The sequence below is a fragment of the Lichenostomus cassidix genome, chromosome 12, assembly GCF_008360975.1.
Source record: "Lichenostomus cassidix isolate B80296 chromosome 12, HeHo_3.0, whole genome shotgun sequence".
Lineage (NCBI taxonomy): Eukaryota > Metazoa > Chordata > Aves > Passeriformes > Meliphagidae > Lichenostomus > Lichenostomus cassidix.
Window position 1 is genome coordinate 12089059 of NC_139493.1, and position 16518 is coordinate 12105576.

The window sequence follows — 16518 nt, forward strand, 5'->3', positions numbered from 1 at the left end:
TGAACATACACCAGCGTAAACCTCAGAGTGAGATAAGGAAGGCCCGGATGCTACACATTTACCAAAGAAACTCCTCTGCATTTCTCTTTTCCTTACTTAAACTTATCAGAAGAGGCTGTTTTCCATCTTGAGCAGCTCTTTTGAGCCCCATGGTTAGAGATCACATTTAGCTCTTTCAATGGGGATTTTCATGTCAAGATGGTATCATGTTTCTCTCATTTTTAGATAGTGATAGCAGTGACTTCCAGAAGTTTGGGCAGTGTTTATGTATCAGTGGGGAGAAAGGAGTTTATTAATTAATTTTTTTATTTTAACTGAATTAATCAAACCTAGTTGGGATAAAATGTAGACATAAAGTTACTGAACAGTGAAATCTTTTTGCTATAAGCTCTTCCTGCATATAGAGGAGGTATCAGGTTAATTTGGTTTGAAGAGATTTTTATAGTCGGGTGTCCAGCAAATAGACTATTATAGAGGGACAGTATTTATAGTGAGAACTGTAATTTCAGAGGAAGAAACACAGAACCTGCAGAGATAAGAATATCCCACACTGGAGAGAAGACCAGGACAAGGGAGATTAGGTATTAGGTGTGGGACTTAAAAAAGGAAAGTAATAAAGAAAAGAAGGATCCAGGGTATAGGACTAGAGAAGGAAAGTGGAGAAACCAGCAACTTGGAAAGAGGGATAGGCAGGGTGGGGAAAGCAAAGAGGTGTGAAAGAATTGTGAGAGAAAGAGAGTGGAAATGCATAAAATATACGCATGGAGGAAAGATAGTGAGTGTGAAAGAAGAGAAAGGGAAGTACAAAGTTGAGGCAGAAATCTAGAGAACACTGCAAGTTTATCAATTCAGCCTTTGCAAGTGCTGACCCTGAGATGATAAGATGATGTGGGTGGGGAGCAATTTGTGGCTGGGACTTTTTAAGGAGAAAAAACATAAATATCTAATGGATTGGGGCTATTCAGAGGCAGGTCAATAATGAATATAAAGAAAACACTGCATAAATCTTTGTTTGGTGCTTATAAGTAAGAGAGAGCAGGTCAATATGCTGCTCTGGGTGTCTATGGAAATAACGTGTTATGTTGCCATGTAGGGTGGGAAACAGCTTCATTTCATAAAGCATTTCATCAAATGAGGATTACATTTGCACAGTCATCCACACACAATTAGATGTTGGGATTAAAGCTTCTGTGTTTTTTTCCTAGTTATGATACAGTCTTGAGTTATATGCTTGTATGTTATTTTTTTCCCTACTAAGAGTAGTCAGTTTTATAAATAAGGAAGTTCTGCATTGAAGAAGAATAAGAATCTCTCTTGAGAGTTTGAGATTTCAGCTGCTTTATCTGTCTGCCTCCCTTCTCCCTTAAAAGCACCCGCCTGGTTTTTGCCAGCAGGATAACTTCTAGACTTAGATATGCGAATGGAAGTCTTGAAATTATTGTTTTTCTTAAAAAAAAAAAAAGGTACATTTGCAGAAATAGTGTTACACAGTGGTCCCAGTGTTGCTATGACGACATTTGAGGTGACTATGAAGAAACTGCCAGACAATCAAAAGAAAAGCAGTTACCTGAATAGTGAAGGATATTGGGCTGTAGGCAGAACTGAAGAGATGCTGGTTTTGTCTGCACTTGTCTCTGATATCTCTCTGCTGTTCCACCGAGAGAACATAATTTCCTGCATGCTTTAAGCAAACATCCGAACCATTATGATGGTGTCTTTATTTCCCTCCACCACACACAACAAATTTGGCTGAAGAACTTAAGTGCTAAAAATAAATAGTGAAATCTAAACCAGCATTTTGTACTTCAAATAATTTGAGGCGTGTGTTTAGTGTGCAGTTGCCTGAAGATTGAAGATAATTTATTGCAATGAGGCTTCTTCCTGTTTCCTCCTTTCTTGTTTTTTTCTAGTTTTGCAAAAGCATCTATCTAACTGAGCTGCAGATGTGATCACCTGGGAGGAAAGCTGATCTAATTTATGAGAAACTTGACATAAAAAAAAATTAAATATGCTGAAAGTCAATTATAGATGTGTAAGTGGTTTCTTTGCTAGTTTTACTTCACATGTTTTTGGAGAAAAGGTGTCTTTCATGCCAAATAGGAAGAATTCCACACTGTTCAGACAGTATTTGGAAAACAATATATTTTTTTGCAGACTAGCACACTTCAGTTATTCCTTTCAGGGTGCACAAATCTCAAAAAGATAAAAACTGCTAAGAGAGAAAAGAAATGATTTCCTGGCTTTAACTTAATGATTACTTGCAGAAATTGTATAATTGTCTATTACCATGGAAAGCACCTCTGTACCTCTCCTGGATTCTGCCTGGTTTTACTTAATTTCTGTATCCACTGATATTGTCTGCCTAAGCTGTGATGTTACCTGTAACAGAAACTGGTTAGAAATGGTGTCACACAGGCCTTTTTTCATACTTGTTGAAACAAAATTATTCACTATTGGATCAAATGTGCTTAAATACCATTATATCTTAATATGACCAGTGTGATTTTAAAACACAATTATCATATGCATTAAAGAACACACGTGGTTTTCTGTTATTTCAATGTACTCATATGGACAATTTAAGCAGTTTCCTCAGAGGAGCATGATTACTTTGTGTCACTGACAGACTTTTTGTAAGTGATTACTTCGTGTAGTCACAGCGTAGCTGGGAGTGGAGTAATTGTACCTGTTGAGACTTAGTAGTCAGGAGTGAGTTGCTTCCTGTGCCACAGACAGGCTCCATGAGCAGGAGAGTCCAGCTGGGATCCCTGCTCCCCATGGCTGTTCTGGTGCTGCTGCTCCTCCCCTTGCCTCTGCAGAGTCCTGTGTCTTCTAAGCTGCAGCAGGTTAAAGAGATGCCAGGTGGATGCTTGATCCCTGACCTGTCTCATTGCCCTATCTCTTTGAACAGAATTCCATATTTCTTTTCTACTTTCCAGCAGGTGATGAACTCCTGTGTGCCGCTCACTCCTTTAGATCTCTTCCTCTGTCTTCTTACAGTGGGTTCAAGCTCTTCCGTTTCAGAGTTCAGTTGTCTCAGCCCTTCTCTTTGACTGCCTGGCTCTGCTCAGACTTGCTTGTAGTCTGTCTCTGTGGAGGAGCTGTTTGTGTTGCTGTCCAGCACTGACCTTTCTTGGGCCACAATGCCCCTGACATTGCAAACTCTGTAAGTCTGTTCTTGCAGTTCTTTCTTGGGATCACTGCAGCAGCAGGGAAACTTTACTTCACACCATTGATAGCAGCAATGTAAGGAGCATTACAAATATCCTTCCACGATACACAATTTCCAGTTCAGAAGACAGGAACTTATAAACAGTAGCAAAAAGCCTGGACACTGATTTTTGCTTGTAAAAGAGTTGGGTTGGATATCTCCCTGCTTAATCCATGGGCGGAGTTTTAAATGGTTTAGCTTGTTATTGGTTTTGTTTTTGAACAAACCATTGGAACTGTTGTTGATTAGTCACAAGACTAATTTCTCTTGGAACAGAAAGGTTTATATTGGCAAACAAATAGAGATGTTATCAGAAATTCATTGTGTGGCATTTGCGTAACTGGATAGTAGTCAATTCCATCTGCAGTTCCAAAACACATCAGAATTGTTATATTCTTAATGTATACACTGAATTCAAAAACCAATGCAGGGAAACCAGTTGGACAATTTTAAAGAATTAAAAAATGCATTATTCCACAGTCGTGTGCTGAGTCAGCATGGCTTAATTACCATAACTTCTACCCCACAGTGTATGATGTGAGGTTAGTCATGTCACACTAAAATGTTTTATTTGCAACATGGCAAAACATGGTTTGCTGATACATTGGTTCTTAGGCCTGTGATACATGGCCATATCCCTTTTTAGGATCAATGGGCACTGTAAATTACAAGGTCCTTTGCATACAAGAGTGTGGCAAAAATCGTGAATGTGCTGGAGAGACATCTGTAAGCTATTTGTAAATTAGTTAGAAAGGAGAATGATCCTGGCTGGCTTTTAGTCTTCAACATTCCAAGATTCCAATAGTTTGGGACTCAGGTTGACAAACATGTGAATGTTTTATGAGCTGTTACTGCTCATGCTACCTGGAGAGTGCTGTACTGCTTAAGAGTTTGCATTGACTTCATTAACTCAATTCAGTAGCTGTTTTATTAAACTTTCAAACTTTTACATCTGAAGTTATCTATGAATTAAGTACATAGCCATTAAGCCTGTCCACCTAGTTTACAGAGGTGCTTTCAAGTTAATTACATGGTAATTATAGAAAATTTAGATTCTAGGTTTCTTGGGGCAAGAACACTGAAGCCCTTTTAGAGCCTTATAGAGCACTTGGCTGAGACGTTCTTGAAAAGACCTTCATAGACTTTCACATCTGCAAGATAGTTTCCTCATGAAAAAGGGGAAACCTTTACCTTTCACTGTAAAGGGTAGGAATTCTTCTTACTAAAGCTCAGTTATTCAATTAATGCTTTGAATTTTCCTGATAATGAAAGCAGTGTGATATCTCCCATTAGGAAAGTTTTGTATAATTTAATGTTGCCTTTTCACAGGATGGATTTTTTTTTTTTTTTAATAATTCATATGGTCATCCCCTTAGTATTGTGGAGCTTTACTTTATGGATCTTTGTAAAGTGCTTTGTAAAAAGTTTATTTTTGTTCCGGGTGTGGTTTGTTATTTATAGTAGAAGTATTCTGTACATGCTATAAACCCTCAATGCCAGCTATTTTGCACATTCAAACAATACTGAGCTAGAAGCAGCGTGTGATAAAGCAGATAGGTCTAACTGTGATTCTCCTAGGCTAGGTTGGATGTTCTGTTATAGAGCAGATTTCCTGTCTTTAATCATAGACTGGGTGTTACCTTGTACTCCTGCTGTCATTTACTGTTCTTTTCTTTGTTCAGCAGCAGATGAACTTGACCCCTGTTCAATTTAACTCAAACCCAACTCTGCCCATTTCTTTGTCTTTGTTTCCCCCCTCTCCACCAGTGCCTGCTCTTTGAGAACACATGATGTGAAATTACTATTTCCTATGACTTTGTTCAGAAACCTGTAATGGTTAACAGGGTGATGCTGTTCTCTAGCTGAATTTGACTCCACTCAGTCTGAGAAACCAACATTTTAGAAGGAACTTTGAACTGTACTTTGGTATTTTATTGATGTTACACTGTTTCATATTAGCAATTTTATTTTCAAATGTCTAGTAAACATGAATGGCTGCACACATGGACTTGAAGTGGTGTTGTGTTTGGTTTTAATTGCAGGAGATCATCAACCTGCAAGTTGAGGTGCTTGCAGGAGAACCTGCTGTTATCACAACCTGTTACAAAGATACATTATTAATGTGACTCTTTCCACTTTTACCAAATTGTGATGGTCTGTTGTCTAATTTCCTAGCACTGATACTGTAAAACCTCACTGATCATTCTAAGTTGATGGTAAAAGTTTCTAATTTGGCAGTGCTTAGGTACTATTATTTAAAACTGTGGAATAAATTTGAAATAAAAAGTAAATAGATGGACTACTCATTTGAAAAAGGTTTCAAAAGCATTTCCAAAGACAGTTGGGAAATCCTCCGTACTGGAGGTTTTATTCTAATATCTCCCTTAGATAGGATTCTTTAAGAAATAACTTAGATCTAAGTTAATAAAGGAAGAGTAAAGCATATTGAAAAATATTGCAGGCTTGTATATAGCATTTATATGTATTTCCTTGGAAATACATATAAATAGCTTTTCAGACCCTTCCAGCAGGACATAAACTAAGGTTCTGCTGGAAGGGTCTGAAAAGAAAGTGGCTAGGTTGGGTTTTAGCTCACCTTTGGGCAGGGAAGTCAGCATTCACCAAGAGGGATGTACTTGAGTGATTTTTTTTTTAAAGTCTTGGCCTAAAATGTCTGCTTTCTGAAAGGTCTTTCAGTCAGTATTTTCTGTCTGCAGAGATGTCACAGCTCCTCTTCTCAAACGAACTGGTTGCTCACTGGTATCAGTTTCACCTTTTATCTTCTTTCCTCCAAGCTCAGCAGAAACTTTTTAGTCTGAAGAAAATTGTGCTAGCTTACTGAGGACTTGTTTTCTTTAAAGATGAAATTTGAATTGCTGTTACCTTGCTACCCAAATTTAAATTTATCTTAACATTCCTGCCCACTGAAAGAATGCAGAATTCTGCAGCTGGCAAAAACAGCTCTGTGTTTGTAGATCTGAGCAAGTCACAAGAGATTGACCGGGATAGGGACAGATCAAGAGTGAGGTGGAATTCTTTCTTCAGTTATACCAAACTAGTAGGGATAAAATGAAAGTCTGCACTTGTCCTTACATCCAAAACTGAGGTGCTCTGCCATGCTCATCTTTGTTCCTTTATTCTGGGCTGTTTCTAAAACACACTGGACTTTGTTTTTGCCATTATGCCACTGTTAATGTAAGAACTCTTCCTAAGCACATCCCCTTACTTTTCAAATAAAAAAAAAAAAAAAAAAATCAGTAAAATAAATATTTAAAGGTTCTGCTCAGTATCTACCAGCTGTTTTGTTTGCTGAGACATCTACATTTGGAGATAGTTGTCTACCCTTGAGTTTAAAGCCTATTGCTGCTGTTTAAGAATTGTGCAGGTGGGAGATGGACTGTGTTTCAGTTACTGAGGCTCAACATTCCCAAACACCTACCTGTTATTTCAGAAACCTGTTAATGATATCTTTACCTTCACCATACTGGTGCTGTTCACTTATTGGCTCTTTGTAAAACATTTTGTCTGCTTAAAATATTATTTGAAGCAGTGTGTCAGAGAAAAACCATAATAGAGACAGACACGACAATACAGATCCCTCAGCTTCTGACACTTGAAGTGCACTGCATGACAGGAAGCGAGAGCAAACTGTGGCTGCATGGGGAGGAGTTCCTGCCGAAAACTGGAGGACAGACTTAGGGACTCTTTTGTAGCAAAGATTTTTCACTGTCACGCTGAAAATTAAGAAACCTCCTAAAATCTGAGTACAATACAAAACTCATGGTGTGGTGCTGCTTGTTTGTGCATCATCAGGTAAGCGTGAATTGGGATTGTGTAACTTTTTATCATTTGTGTGTAAGTTGGAATTGCACAGATACTCCTTCCCAGTGTGTCAGGGCTTAAGATTGGGTATTGATTAAACCAAAATGTTGCTTGGCAGGAATGTTTTCTACTGTAAGGAAAGAAATGTGCTAAAGGTTAAGGTAATATACTCTGCTATTCCCAATGGGATGGAGGATGGTTTATTTTTCTCTCTGTATTGGTCATTTGTTGCTGCATAATTATGTGTTTAGATCTTTGCTTTTGCTTTTTTATCATACCCATGGAAACATCTCTGCCTCTGTCTCCTAGCATGAAAATGTGAATTTTGGCTGATGCTAGGGTTTAAAGAGGAATACTTGTAGCAGTATGCATTAGTCTCTCCATCGTCAAAGTGAAAGTTGTAACACATGCTACTTACAGTGTATTTACACTGAAGAATGATTCTGCTCTGCAGCATGTGGATTTGGTATCACCTGGAAAACCAGGTGCTGTTATGGACGCAGCTTTTTGGAATGATGTGGACAGAAAAGTAGCAAGATTGATTATAACTGTCGAAAATACAGCACTTGAGGGAAGTTTTAAAGATTTAGTGCATCTTGTCTATAGAAAAACAAGACGATATAAAATGTGAATATAGGTTTGTCTCTGAGTGTGTGAACAATTGCAAAGTGGGCACTTGCTCTCTGTATTTGCCAAGTGCAGCACAGGAATAGCAAGGGAGATTCAGGTTAGATATTTTGGGGATAAAGTGCTTCCTGATTGTCATGTTTCATTAAGAGTAGAACAAAGTATAGAATTAAAATCTGTCACTTCCAACTTTGCAGCATAAAAACTTTCCAACCTGTCTTACGTGTTGCAGTGGGTAGTATTTAGTACTTGGTTTTTCTTAATGATTTGTGTTGAGGTTTGATTTCAGGCTGTTAATATGTGAATAAGAGTAGCACATCAGGGACACCAGTGAACAGATGTGATCTCAAATTTTGCAGCTCTAGCCCCAATTTACATTATCCTTTCCTGGAAAACTAGAGAGCATCCTCTCATTTAGGAAGCCAAGTTATTTCAAAATATTTGTGTATATGCTGGCTAAAACTGTACTTTAAAGTTCTTAGAAATATGTGATCAAGATAGGGGCCTGTAGTTTCCAAATCAGGGATATGGAAACCTTATGGCTCTACAACACCTGACAGGAGGGTGTAGCCAGGTGGGGTTCAGTCTCTTCTCTCAGGTAACGAATAACAGGACAAGAGGAAACAGCCTCCAGTTGCACCTAGGAAGATTTAGACTGGATATTAAGGAAATTTCTTCACTAAAATCACTATCAAGCACTGGAACGGGCTGCCCAGGTCAGTGGTGGAATCACCATCCCTGTAGGTATGTAAAAGCTGTGTAGTTGTGGCACAGAGGGATATGGGTTAGTGGTGGCTTAGCAGTGCTGGGTTAATGGCTGGACTTGGAGGGACTTTCCAGCCTGAGTGATTCTGTGACTCTGTTCAAGGGCCTGTGTGTCCTGCAAGTGTACAAAACCTTTAAGGATAGAGCATTAAAACACCCCAAGTTTGGTTCTTCTTGCTTTTACAACTAGACCTATGCTAAACTCCCTCTGCACAAATATACAAGGCCAGGAGCTGCAACTTCATCACCTCAGCTTGCCAAAGACTAAGGAATCCAGGCATTGTTTGCATGCTGAATTATTATATTACTTGGGGACAGATCCCACCTGAAAAGTGTTTGAGAGAAAAACAGAAGGTGAATCTAAATAGTGTATGGACTCTTTTAAATTGCATCTTATTTTTTATTTATATACTAGATGAATTTAGAACTGTTAGATATTGACTGTATTAATTAAAAGCATAATTTATGTAGGATGGTTGAAATTCTGGCTGAAAAAAGATTCTCATGCAACAAAAAACTCCTATGGAAAAGAAATAAGTAACTTATTTAGCTGAATTTGGTTTGGACTTTACTATAAAGTTTGAAAAAGTTTCCGTATATTTAACTCTTCTAGATTCCAGTTACTGGTCCTCTCCTCTGTCTTCCAAAAAGGGGAAGGAAGAAGGTTAAATAAAGACAGAGTAAATACCAGTCCTCAAACAAAGCTGTGCTAATCCTTGTCCTTACAGCATCCCGTACATGCACACCCATTTCCTGTTGTTAATGTTAAACACATTGAGTATAACTTTCATTTCATTGTTCACTTCAGTGTTCCTTTTACAGTACATTGGCCGGAAAATCTCCAATTCATCACCAGCAGCAGTGCAGAAGCAGAGCCTGCTGGCTGTGGTGAGGGGAGGCTGGCAAGGAGCTGCCATCTTGGCCAGCAGAGATGTGATGCCTCCTGGAAGTGCTTAAAAAGTTTCAATGTGAAAGTCTTCAGTGGCAGAGATGACCTCACCTCAGTTGCGGTTTTTGCGGTGCTGTTACAGAGCAGAGTCTGTTTTTTCATATATTTGTTTTCTTTGGAATATCAGGAACAAGCAAGTTCTGGTCCTAACTCCAGTATCCAGGGCTCCTGAACGTGGGCAGGGTGGGAAGCTGGACTGTCCCAGGCTCAGTGCACAATGTGCAGTGGGGTCATCTCTGGCCATTTCTCCCTGAAAAGCCATGTTTAGGGTTTTGTGTCACTCTTGAGAAAATGAAATCTGGAATATCTCTGGTATTCCAAACAGTAGAGGGCAGTGGAAATGTACACGGAAGTCAGCTTTATTATAACACCAAAGAATTTTTGATGCAAGTTCTTTTTGCCAATATAACATAAAGAACTGTGATACTGAAATGCAGGGTAGCAGGTTCTGTTCTTTCAAAAAAATTTTGTGTTAGAATTCTCTATTCTGAGATTATGGTCTCCAAAAGCATATATGATGCATCATTCAGCTAAAAAAAGCCTTGTGCTCTGGGGAAACTTGCTTTAAGATGTTTATCTCTCCCCATCCTTCAAACTCTTGTCAGTGGGAGACTGACAAGTCACAGCCACACAAGTGGGAGATGAACAGGGAGACTCACTGGTATTGGCATGAAGGTGAGTGACAGGCTGGGGTGAAGTGAAGAGAGGGCTGACCTTTAAAGGTGCTGAAAGATCCATTGCTTTCTGAAAGGGGTTAAACTCTAGGGAATGAATTGTCACTTTTTGGTGAAATTGTAATTGGTTATCTCAGAACCAATCCCCATATTCTACAGGAAATGCAGATATTTTTTTGCTGGGGATTGCAGACAGACCTGTTGGTGTGATTAATATGACGTTCTCCTGTTATACATACTTTCTAGACCTATGCATTGTATCAGCCAGGCTTGAGTTCTGTGATTTTGTTTGGCTATTTTTTTTTGGTCATCTCTGCATTTATTTCATTTTAGACACTTGAATGCCAGTACATTGGTTGGGTGGGTGTGGATGCACTGACAAACTACAAAGAAAAAAGAATGAGAATTGTAGTGTCTGAATATTCTTTTGAATTTACCAGCTTCTGTGCATTTTAGGGATTTAAGAATTAGGAGGGTGCTTAGAAGTGAATATCTACATTTGAATATATATGTGTGGATGTTGCTGATAAAAAGTATTTACACATCAGGAGAATTTATAAGCTAATTGGATTTTTTAAAAAAAAGTTGTATAGAAACAGCATGACTAGAAATTCATGAGGAAATCTGGATTATTGTTGTGATTTGATGTCTGTCTATAAAAAAATGATGTTATGTTCCTGCCTTATTCTGAGCTGCATCAACAGCAGCTGTGATTCCTAAGGCATAAGGCCATCCTCAGACTTTTGGTGGGAAGGTTCCTTGTAGATGTAGAGGTGTTGTCAACTGGCTCAGGAGGTACTGATTGCTTTAAAAAAAAAAAAAGGTAATAATGCTGCTTTTCATGCAGACATAATCCACCCTTTGGAGTGTGGCTTAAACCTGGCCTGTGATGTTTGACTTTTTATTAAATATTTGATCCGTTTTCTCTCCTCCTTCCACATTATTCGCTTTTGATTTTATTTTTGCTCTACTTGATCTCTTCAAATTGTTTTTCTTTGGTTAGTTTTGTTTTTTAGCTCAGTCTGATACAGATACTGTACCTGATAAAAGTATACCATAAACTGGACAGGAGTATGAAGCCCAGAACAGTGAATCCCTTCCTGCCTTTTTCTCAACAGCAAAAATGATACAAATAATTTTTTTTGTTAGCTAAATGGTTTCCCTTTTCTGTATTATTGCATATTACAAATGTGTGTGTGTGTGTGTATATATATATATATATACCCTTGTCATATGCATATGTATCTATTTTTATATATGTGTGTATGTGTGTATATATGCACTTCTACCTACTCACATTTATTTAAATCATATAAATCCATTATTTACAGAGTTATTTTCTTTTAATTAGCAGCGTTGAAATGTGTTCAGCTGTATGTTCTGTAAAGACTGTTTTAAAAAATATTTTCATATGAAAACAATCTGAAATACAGACTAAATGGTTTCTAAATTTTCCTTGTTTTGGACTTTTTGTTTTGGGGGCATGGGAAAAGTCTATTTCATTAGAATGAATAGATCCTCATTTGTTAAATGGATCTCTTCCTGAAAAAGAGGGTTAAAAAGTAAGTTAGTTTGTGTTCGATTTTAAATGAGCCTGTCTGTGACTAAGAAGGTCTAAGGGTATGATGTGTCTATGCAAATACATTGTCTTGAACTGTTATTTTGATACCAGTCTGTCAGACACATTTCTAAGCATTTTGAATGGACAGATGATTTACCAAAAGTCAGCAATCCTTCTGAGAAGCTTTTCCTTCCCCATCACAGGATGGGTTTTGTCAAGCTATTTTTGCGTATCTTTGCATTTCATCTCCCAGGTGGTAAAGTATAAATCTGTGGTATTGATAATTAAAACCCTGTGATGAAGACTATGTTAAACCAGCCTTCCTTATAACAATGTCTTATTGCTCTAATCCTTTAATTAAATCATTACTTTAATATATAATTGGATATCTTACCTTCTCATCTCCTGTGAGATAATTATGGAAAGCAACTCTTTCCTGCTATGTTAAGGTCAGGAAGTGTCCTGTCTCTGTCACTATGGATGTAGCCACAGCCTTTAAGGCAACAGTATCACAAACATTAGGATTCAAACCTGTGATAAAAGAAGTTCTTTCAGGCTAGAGGTACATGTTCAGATGCATGTAATGCACCTGTGTGGTCAGTCAGAAAACACGGATACATTTCTGCTCAGAACATGTACTTGCTACTTATTTTCATGCAGGTTTGTACCCATTTTTAAGGTCTCCAAATACTGTGCGAAAAAGAGAGAAGTTATAGAAGTGTTCCAAGCTTTCCTGTTTTACCAGAAAGGCAAACAGCATCATAACATTTTTCAATTTACTTCGATTCATGTACATACAAATTCTAATAAAAAGATACTCAGTGGTGAGGTGGCATCTGCCCATTGCTCTTAGCCCAGTGTGGAGTTAGCACAGTGTTGTGTGTTCAGTGTGTCACACAGTGCTGCAGTGGGACACTCATGTCACTGTGTGCTGGGGATGGTGAGGGAGGACAGAGCCTGCCCTGGTGTGGGACACTGCAGTGTTGAGGCTGCTGCACCAGACTGAGCTTCTGGGCTCCTTTGTTGAGAGGTTTATATTGCTTCTTGCGCCATGTGCTTTAAAACATAAAATGGAGAGCGACAATTAAGGAGTGATTTTCTGGGATAAGGCGGATTCAGGGGTCAGCTGTGTTGTGCTATGGCAGCTGAGACAGAAGTTGTAACTCCTTTGGGGAAAAGATCTTCACAAAGAGCAGAGATTAATTTAATGAGCACCTTATGCTCCCTGCACAATATCCACTGCAATCTTTACTTCTAATCCACTTATTCTGGGCAAAGAAATATATCTGTGATCTAGTAGCTCAATTATTGGATTTTTTTTTTGCCATGGAATTCTTCCTCTGCTTTATGTAATGATAATAACCCTTGAAACTCTCAGAAAAATTAAAACATTAATCTTGCCTGCAGTGGTTAATATTTAACAATTTCTATATGAAATGACTCTGGATACTAACAGAGAACATAAGGAGTATAATATTTGCAAGCTTCTAGATAACATGTTATTCATTAATTTTTTTTTTGAGTGTCTTACTTTTCAGTAAATAGAAGATCTAAAATAAAGTGAGGAATTAGCCTTTGATTAGTGCAATGAAGTATGAGGTAGAGCAAGAGATCTATTTGAGGAAGCTGTCCCAGACTTACTCAATATATAATTGCTTTTCCTACACTTTACCTGTCTTTTCATTGCTTTTGGTCTGTACATCACAGTTGATACTGATTTGTTGCTCAGGAATGTACTGGTGTTTATATAACCAAAGCGGTTGCCTCTAAATAAGATATGAGCATTTTAATTCCTACTAACTCCCTCTTGTGCTGTTCTTTACCTGGATAGCCTTGCTGTGAATGCTTGTCCTCATGGCCACTGCTTTGGCCACAATACCTCTGTGTTTTGGACCCAGCTAGCTGCTTTGAATGTAGCAGTTAGAAACCCACACATCGTCATTGTGTAACTTTCCCTCTGATGTAAAATAATGTCCTGCCTCATTCAAATTCACTTAAATCCTGTAGCCTTGCCTAGTACACTGGTACTTCATATTATGTAATTTATAGCCTCAATCCACTTTCACTGGAGTTGGCCCGTGTTGGAAATGCCACCTCCTGTGTTAATCTGTTGCCGTGTGACTGCAGTAAGAACCTTTTAATTGATTGTTTAACAAAGGAGCTACTTATTTGTTGTGTGTGGTCATTTGTCACACTCCATTAGCAGTGAAATCGAGTCTAAGATGTCAGACTTAAAACAACACCAACCCAAGCTGTGGATGCAGTTGCATCCTGTCCATCCATGCACTAGAAACATCACCTAGTATAGGCTCAGGTACACCAGATCCATGCACAATTTCAATTTATCCTTCTCTTGTAGAAAGCTGTATTCCAAATCTAAACACCTTCCAATTTTATTTAACTGCATATGAGAACTGGTACTTTTCAGCTTTATAATTTCTTTTTGTGAAGTAATGACTCTGTGTAGGCTTAAGTAGAATAAATTCTTGAGGTTTTGAGTACAACTAAAGGATGCATGCATTTGTGTCTGCAGAAGTCTAATTAGGTTTGAAGAATAGTCTGCAACACATTCACTAGAATCGTAGGAGATATTACCATCTGGGCAAAGTACTGACCTGACAGATCACATTCCTGTTTTGTGTTTTTCACAATGAATTCACATTGGCTAACCTTAGAACAGTAATTCAGATTAGTTTGTCTTGTGGGAAAAAAATCCCAACCTTAAAAAAGACTGATACAGGATAAGCAAACATAGTCAGTATTATTTCAGGTATTTCTGTTCATTGCTCAGTGTGGTCTGGTCCAGAAATTTCTGTGTTCCAGTCAGTCCTTCAACCAGTTGCTAACAATCCCTACTGTAACAGTAAAGGGAATTTGATTGTGCTTAGTCTGCGGGTAAAAAATTCCTTTTCATAAAACACTTCTCACTATGTAATGTGACAGAACTCATGGTCTAGTTTCTGGATAATAATGATAAAACACAGCTGTTGCTGACTTTGAAATTATTGTTAAAATATCGGAAGTTATTTTTTGAAAAAAGCAAAATTGTAATTAAATGAGTCAAAGGTCTGCTGAAAACTAGTGAGTAAATATAAAAGGTTTCAGCACCTAGAGTTTAGTTTTAAAACAGTATGAAATCAAAACATCTGGATATTGTGATAAATATTCCTTATCCTTTTTCATCAAAGAAACAGTTCTCAGAAACCATATGCTTGACCTAGTAGATTCAAAGGTGTTTCACTAGCTTGATGAAACAAAACTTCCAGGCTTCACTAGAGCTGGGAGTATGGGTACTGGGGAGCGGGGGATACAGTTTTTCTGTGTTTTGTTTTAATACTTAATAAATATCTGCATTGCATCCAGCTTCTGCCTTTTAGCTGAGCTTTGGGCATCTCATAAGCTATCAACTCTGTATGGCATCTGTCTGGGTTTTTTGCTCTCTAAATTGCTCATCTTTGACTTCTGCAGACTGGAAACTAAATCCCAGCTATAATTATGTGTGACTTCTTATCTTTGGTTGGCAGTGGAAGACAACACAGCTGGATAAATAAGAATCATGTATTCTCTGACTTCTCTTGTTTCCTGAATCTTCCTGGCCTGGTAGAAAATGCAGAGCTCCGTTAAATGACATTTCATACTTATTTGAAGTGCATGAAGATTAATCTTGTGGTGAACCTGTGAAATGACACGAGGGAGGGCTTGCCATTTGCAAACCCAAAACCTGAATATAGAGCAGAATGCAATCACTGACATGGAGAGTGAAACCCTAATATACATAAATGTAATTCCTGCACAACATTTCACCTTTTATCCTCACCGTATCGACTGTCTGGGGATAGTACTTGCTTGCTGAAGATGGGCTTTGAAAAATCTGAAGTATAGGCTTTCAACACAAAATACAAGTTTCTCTTCCTGACAGTCTCATTAATTACAAAAGTTCATATCAAGTGCCAAAGTACAATTTCCAACATGGACTAATTAGTTATGCTTTTAGTTAGAGCTAAGTTTCTTAATTGAAGTGAACCTATCTGAGCAGAAAAAAGAACAGCGTTTAATTCACTAATGTGCTAATTGTTAGCTTTTCAACTTGTGAAAAGAGAGTTTATATTCACACACTTGGTGATTATAATGATGGTGAGAGAAAACCATGTATGCACACATATTTATGTATGACATCATTATGTATACTTGTTTCAGGATCAAGCTAATGTTATTTGGTACTGTTGATCAAAACTGAGCTTTTCTTTTCATTTTGCTTTATAGAAAAAACGGAAACAGAGTACTCAAGATGAAGATACAATCAGTATCTGCAGCCTGGACTCAAGTGTGAGTAATTTCTCTTTTTTTTTGGCCATCCCATCCACTTAAACTAAAATTTGGCTGTTAATGGCATTCTGAAATAAACCTGTTCCATCTTCTCAGCTGTATTGTTTTCATACATAACATGAATAGCTCATTATGAAAAAATAAGTTTGTTATATTACTGCTCTCATTTTATGTAATGAAACTTTTAAAAGAAAAATGAAGTCATAATAGTAGTTTATTGTAAAGCAGTGAATCTCTTATTAGTAAATAATTATTGTGATAAAAGGGCTTTGTGAATGCAGGATTTAAATGCAGACCTTTTGTACTGTTGCATGGGTGTATGAGAAATTCCATTTCAGTTGTCAGTGGTAGTTAATGTAACCTACCATTAGATATATAAGAACCAAACTCTTTCTGTTGATTATAGTGGATGTTGAATTGAAGTATTAACAAGGGTAATTATGCAGTAAACAGCAATGTGTGTTGTTTTTCCAGTACACTTGTGACATAAAGGTACACTTGCAGTTATTATTTCAAATCCGTGGAACTAAAATAGATGTAGGAAAATTTATCATTCCTTCTGTTCAGTGTTTTTGTCAATATT

At 37.7% G+C, this 16518-nt stretch overlaps 1 protein-coding gene across 3 annotated transcripts in view; it reads left to right on the forward strand.

Annotated features, from left to right (window-relative positions):
* The window catches only part of ARHGEF3 (Rho guanine nucleotide exchange factor 3), a 99522-nt gene that overhangs the window by 35987 nt on the left and 47017 nt on the right, over positions 1–16518 (forward strand). For 2 of the 3 annotated variants that reach the window (XM_085072698.1, XM_085072699.1), the window contains exon 4: positions 15873–15935. In XM_085072698.1, coding sequence (XP_084928824.1) covers positions 15873–15935 — 63 coding nt within the window. Of the gene's footprint in view, positions 1–6870; positions 7025–15872; positions 15936–16518 lie in introns of those variants that run through there. The other variant, XM_085072701.1, reaches the window with a different exon arrangement.